The 6,883-nt window shown below is 35.5% G+C and overlaps 1 protein-coding gene across 3 annotated transcripts in view; it reads left to right on the plus strand.

The window, feature by feature from the left end:
- NBN (nibrin) overlaps positions 1-5,799 on the plus strand; it is a 31,957-nt gene extending 26,158 nt beyond the window's left edge. For 2 of the 3 annotated variants that reach the window (XM_026099734.2, XM_064507765.1), the window contains exons 13-16: positions 230-385; positions 1,456-1,569; positions 1,906-1,955; positions 5,266-5,799. In XM_026099734.2, the coding sequence (XP_025955519.2) occupies positions 230-385; positions 1,456-1,569; positions 1,906-1,955; positions 5,266-5,296 (351 nt within the window). In that variant the 3' untranslated portion in view covers positions 5,297-5,799. The remainder of the gene's footprint in view (positions 1-229; positions 386-1,455; positions 1,570-1,905; positions 1,956-5,265) is intronic. The other variant, XM_064507767.1, reaches the window with a different exon arrangement.
- The last annotated feature ends 1,084 nt before the right edge of the window (positions 5,800-6,883 follow it).

Raw genomic sequence — 6,883 nt, forward strand, 5'->3', positions numbered from 1 at the left:
TTTCAACCAGTGTATAGAGGAGAGAAATAAATTCACTGAGCTCCCAGCACTAATGGTAGTATAAAAGGAGGCCTAGAAGTACATCCATCTTCTGCACTTCTAGCATTGTTGCTGCTTCCCCATGCCCTTCTGTAATTCTCATTTTTTACCTCAGCTATGCTCACTGTCATTTCTCTCTTCTAAAGTTTATACTGTTAGAATTTAAACTTTTTTTTTCTTCCCACACAAGAACCATAACAAACTTCAAGATGACTCCAGTAACCTTCCTAGCAGGCTTCTCTTGACTGAGTTTAGATCACTGGTTGTCAGCCATCCAAGACCAAACAGTCAGCTGTTTGCAAATACAGGTTACGGGGGACAGAAAAATTTCAAGGTGTTCAAAAAGGTTCGTGCATATTTGAAATGGTCACAAGGTGGCACTGTTTTAAATATTTTAAAGTACTATCTTAATATTGTAGAAATTAATTATGAAAAGTTTTAAAACTTTGATAGTAAGTATAGAAAAAAGCAATTTAAATAGCATGTTATATTATGAGCCAATATTTTGCTAACTGAGTAGAAGAGTACTGGGCTGACAAAAGCTTACCTCATGTTAGATTATTCGGATGCTTGTGCTCTCTTATTCCAAGTTTGTCATTTGAGATAAGTCCTTAAGTGGTGCATGCCATAATCTAAGCTAGAATCATAGCTTCAGGTTGTGCCCCCAAAAGCTCACTGTTTTATTTTGCAGAAGACCTACATGGAGCATATGATGAATCAGTGTCTTGCATTTTATCTGATGCAGGACTATCTAATTTATCTAATTTTATCTAACACTATATTTTTAAATATTACTAAAAATGGCACCTGATGAAAGCAAGATTATTGCTTGCTTGGCTCTTGGAGCTAACTTTAAGAAAATCCTTTGGTGGTCAGTGTAAAAAATATCACTTAAGCTCATATTAAAAAAATAATATAGTATGGTATAAGATTACTAAAAATGTATTTCAATAAAAAAATTCAGAGAATGTTAGTCAAATAGTGCAACTTTCTAGCAGTATGCTGTCACTTTCCAGTGACACTTTAAACTTCTGAATAAACCTTAATAATAATTTCTTTCCCACCTTTTTGTTACTTATGAGGTTACTCTTCCATCTGGAGGTAAAATAGAATCTATTAGTAAATATCAATTTCTAATGTTTTTGAACTTCATTTAATATACTACTGTATTTATTTAGCAAATGTAATTTGTCAGGTTTTTTTTTTAAGGAGGCAGTTAATAGCTTTCTGTAGATACTTTTTTTTTTTTTTTTTACTTCAGTCTTATTTAAATACCATGTCTGATGAATTTTATTCAAAGAAAGAAATACTTCCTTTCATGATATCTTAGTAGACTTTCTGAATTTATTAAAACAGACCTTTTACTTGCAATGTGCTTGCCTTGCATTGTAATTGTAAGCATTTATTGCCAAACAGGTAGCTTATCCAGGGGCAGGACAACTTCCATACATTATTGGAGGATCAGATTTGATTGCTCACCATGCTAAAAAGAATTCAGAGTTGGAAGACTGGTTAAAGCAAGAAATGGAGGTAAGGAATTCTTTCTGAAAGATGAACAAAACAAAACTTGACTCCTGTCAAGTGGTTGCACCAACCTGTGGTCATTTCTGAAATATGCTTGAAAAAACAAAAAACATACTTCTGGTGAAAACTCACAGCTTTTCAACTAATAGATTAGTTTGTATAACAGTGGCCAAATTTGAGTAGTGAAATATATTATGCATCATGAATATGCAGTAAATGGAGTAGATGGAAATAAGTTATTTCTAGAGGAAAAACTGTGTTAGTACTGGACTATATTGCTGTTCGGTATTGTTCATTAGCCTCATCATTAATGTCAAATATTGAATATTCTTATTTTGTCAGGAACAGAATCGACATGCAAGAGAAGAATCACTTGCTGATGATCTCTTCAGGTAAGAGTTTTGTTTGTAGTTAGAAGAAGTGCATGTTTTACATCACTTCTTTGAACAAATTCTAGTTTTGTAATAGAATACTGTGACTGTTATTTTCAAAATTCCTTGTATTCCCATGTCTTGAATATACTCCACCTGACTTTTATTTTCTGTTTTTTATGCCTTAAATTTCCAGTTTCATTCAGGCTTGTTACAGTTTCTAAAGAGAATGTTCTCAAACAAAATGTTGCTATGTCCTGTCTCATATGCACGAGCTTGATTGTTCACATAAGCTGGACAAGACTCCAGGGCCAGGTTTTCTGCCATCAGTATTTGCCAGAGCTTGATGAAGTGGTTTGATGTTACAGCTAAGTTAGTTTCCTGAACTTCTAATCTGAACTCCCGGCAAAAAGTTTTGGGGCCTGACACTTCCTTCATGCTGGCCATGGCACTTGTCTGTCCCTCTACTGAGTCACTTGAGGGAGCTAAAGCAACAGCAAAATAGTTCTATGAAAACATTATTGGCAAGACTGCTTTCTTTTCTGTTAAGGTCTCTGACTGAGCTAATGACTCCCATTTCTAGAATTTAAAACAAAGCTTTAAAAAATCTTAAATCCCTCAATATAGCCCCTATGTGACCCTGATCTTAGAGTCCTTCCTAAACTGCTTTCAAAGCCATTCACAATAAAAGAGATCCTGTCTGTTTTCTGTGTTCCCGGAATGCCTTATTATCTTTCCAGTCTTCAGACTTAGGAAAGGTGGCGTTTTTACATTCATCATGCTATGTTTAGCAGTTTGGTTTTCTCCTGACAGAGTATTAGAGTAAGTCATCAATCCTGTCGTAGTCAGTACTTATGTCACAGGAGTGAGAATGTGGTGGGTTTTTTTTTGTTTTTTTTGGTTTTTTCTGGTAGATCCAAGTTCCCCTTGAGATACTGCTGTTTGCCATAATTCTTTACATTATTCATCTCTAAAATATAGTCTGTTTCACCAGTTTTCTTTCAGTGATCCACACTTCAGTTGTATACCACTTTCCCTAATCTCTCTTTCACCCTGAATAATCTTACTCAGTTGATTTCTTGTCCAGTTACTTTGAACTGTAATCCTGTTTTAATGATTTACCACCACTCTCTAATTAAGAGAATATTCTAAGCTAAGTTTGCCCCTTTATCAAGCTTTTACCTCTGAAGTACAGCATTTAAATATATGACAGTTAGAAAACATTTATAAAAACATTGTGCAGCTTGATTGTAGTGCAAGGCTAGGATTTTAACTAGTTCAAAATATTTTGATTAGTTCTAGTCTTTCAAAACACAGCAGTGGAAACTCAAGTAAATCACACACATTCATGCTTAGAAAAGCTTTTTACCTCAACTCCAATTTGTTCAGGATGGTTATACATACAGAAGTTTCCACAGCCAAAAACATTAAAACACGCAGATAATATTCAGCAGATTGTAACCAAATTTTGTCCTTAATCCTGAGTGATGTCACTTGGCATAATGCTAGCTTAACGGTCACAATTTCCCATGAAAACTGCATTTGAAGATGAACCCAAAAACACTTGTGCAGCACTCAGAGGTAAAGATGAGCTGGGAAGAAAAGCTGTACCCTCAGTTGCTGCCTCAGTACATGCTAGGATAGAGGAGGATGGGAAGGCATATCATGCTTTCTTTTAAGACTATAGAGCAAATGGGTTCTGCTCAGTAATGGCCCTTTGTATTCATCATTCCCTGTTCATAGCAAGCTTTTTTGTTTCTCTGTGCATTCGGTCACAGTAATGGAATCTTTGTGCTCCTCTTCCCCTTTCAGGCCATAGACAACGTACAGTTTCCTTTCTCACATAATGTTGTTTGATTTCTTTCTGTCTGGAACACATCATCCAGGATTCATTTCACAAGGAGAATGGTTGATGGGGGTGTGATGGGGGCTTACAGAGAATGATGTTCAGGACTGCCAGTGTCTGCTTCTCCAGAGACAGTTGCAGACCAGGTTGAAGCCGTGGGTGCACTGATGGCAGGGTTCCATGTACCATGCCCTTCTCCCTTCTGTTTATCTGATTTTATTATTACTATTATTTCCTCTCCTCTCTCCACAGAAGTACAATTTGGTGTCTAGGACATTTTTTTAAATGTTAGAACTGACTTGTTAGAAAGCTTTAGCAATAAAGTCAAATAAATGCTATCAGACTGAGTATAAGGATGTTGTTTTGGTTAGGAAGAGATTTAACTTTCCTTAGTTCTTATATGCGAAGAAACAAGCCACCAGTGTGTGACTTTCCAGCATGTTAGTCAAACACATAGGAATTCCAAAATGCATATTTCAGTAGAAAAATGTGTATGGTGAAGAAGGATGCATTTGTCAAAATCACTATCAAAGAGACATGATACAATATATATCAACGTCTGTAAGAACCAGTCAGAAAATTGTAGTGCACTAATAGCTTGTAGTTAATGATAGAGCATTGCTTTCAAAGGATACATATTTCAGTTCTACCAGAAGCGTAAGAGTTGCATAGCAACAGCAGTGACTTCTAATACCTTTCTACTTAAGTAGTGATGGTGATTTGGCTCACAAGTTACAACATTTTCCCATCTAAGCAGAAAAAGGTTTGATGAATGAGATCAGAATTTGTGGAAGTAAAACTACCTGATCATTCAGTTGTGTGTGTAACGTATTCATGTGTGAATACAAAGCACATCAGCTTCTCAAAGAAGTGACACAGGATTTGGAGGAAGGGGGCAGGGGAGAGTGGAGTGATGCACAAATATATAGAGAGAAGGCCAAGGGATAGCAGTGTAGATTCAGATTCTAAACGTGCTGCAGTAAATCAGATAAACATGCAGTATCCAGAAAGTATATATAAATAACTAAAAAGCAATTGGAAACTATGTTAAAGGAGAAAGAAGGGCAAGGAAATGCTTTATAGTAAAAGGAGTAGAAGGCAGCAGAAGCATTTTCTGCATGAGTCATGGCCAAATGTTGTACACCACTGTGAGTAATTCCTTTGCTGCCCCCCCACCCCCTCTTTTTTTTCCTCTCGTTTCTTAAATGAGGAACTTGTATTGAGACATTGCAAGCTTTGAGAAGTTTGTTCATGCATCAAGTAGATTTTAAGTAACTAGGAAGTTGATGGCACAGGTTCTAGCTTCTGCATTCTTCAGTCAAAGGGCAGCTACTGCAGTTAATCAAAGGCATGCAATCCAGGAAAGAATTGAACACCATCCAATCCTTTTTTGTGAATACATAATAAAACTACTTATATCACATTCTTAACTTTGAATATCATGGGAGGTTTGCTTATTTATGACAAATTTTCTTTTTCTTACAGATACGATCCTAATGTGAAAAGGAGAAGATAATTTGTGACCTGAATTTACAGTACTTCTCTAGCAAAATGTGCTTTCTGCTCCTTATAAATGTTTGCTGATTGCAGTGTGTGACATATGCATATACATGACCATTTGAACTACATATTATTGTAAGACTTGTTTTTAAGTCTTCCTTTTATTAAAGGAAAAAAAACCAGTTTCTTTCACTGTTTGGTACTATGGATTAGGCATGTTTTCAAGACTTTAAAATTTTTGCTTCAAAGTAATGAAAACTTCAGTAAAATACCATAGGTATTTAAGATGTTGTTTCAGACGGTTTCTTTCTAGTATTTACTTTAATTCTGTTATTTTGGGGGGGAGGAGAAACTAGCATCAGGCTTTTTTTTCTTAATTTTTAATTAATTTTTTTTTAAGTTCTTGTTAAATAGATTTTTCTTCTTTTTTTCATATTGTCACTGTATTGTTCCGACATGGGGATTTTTGAAGACTTACACAAAACTTTAATAAACTTGTGTCTGAGTAGACAGAAAACATTTAATGAGCTTAAACTTCTTCCCATTTTTGAAGTTGGTGACATTAAGTTACTAGCTAGCCACCAATTTTGTGTGATTACAGATATTGAAACAAATGCTTTAATTTTAAAAACTCGGTCACTTTTGTCCCATTATCACTCTTTAAATTTCCAGTATTTGTTTCAACAGTCTACAGTTAAATCAAACATTCTTGTAAACTTAGAAAAAAGATACTGTGCCTCTTTAAAATTTTGCAGCAGTAACAAACAGCTTAATTTTAGTTTCCTGGGAAGAGAGAGGTAAGTGCAGTTTCTTTGAACGTTTTCTTTCATGTGCAAGTAGAAAAGAGCACTGTTTGAAAATAATTGTTTAAGAATAAAAGATATACAAGGGAAGCCCAGAAGCTACAAGATGACAACCATAAGATTTTTGTATTATTTACCTACTTGATACCTGTAGTATTGAGTGAGAAACAGATACCCTTATACATTCCTCAGAAGTGAGAGTTCTGATATGGCAGTGTCTTATATACTGTCACTAGTTTTCATTTGTAATGGGCCTCAAATTAGAAGGGAGGAAGTTTGATGGAAGGATTTGATAGTTTCCAGGAGCCAAATTAAAAGAGCAGAATAAAACAGTAGTTAAGGGACTCTGACATTTGTCTACCGCTAACTCATAAGCATAAAGTGTCTTTCTTTCCACCTGAGGGGCATGCCCACCACTGCCAGGTGACAACTCCTGGCTTTACAGACAAAACTGCAGACTCTTGTACTGTTCTGCCTTCCTCACTAATCAAAAAACCTTTATTTGCAGTTCAGTGAGTCTTAAACTGAAAATAAGCATGTGTCAGGTTAAGAGCCATGAACCAATCCCCTCTTTGACTGATACTGGCAACAATTATTATTTATTTTCGATAAGGAAGTAGAGAATTTAGCTTTCTTAAAATTAACCCTCTGTTCCTCTGTCAGTAGGAAATGGCTATGCAAATACTCTTGCTAGAGACTTGTCCCTGTTTTGGGTTTTTTTGTTTGTTTGTTTTGTTTAGGTTTTTTTAGGCTTAGAAGAGGTCCCTCCCTTCTCCCTTTAAACTGGCTCTTTGAGGTAA

This window comes from Dromaius novaehollandiae, chromosome 2, assembly GCF_036370855.1.
Source record: "Dromaius novaehollandiae isolate bDroNov1 chromosome 2, bDroNov1.hap1, whole genome shotgun sequence".
Classification (NCBI taxonomy): domain Eukaryota; kingdom Metazoa; phylum Chordata; class Aves; order Casuariiformes; family Dromaiidae; genus Dromaius; species Dromaius novaehollandiae.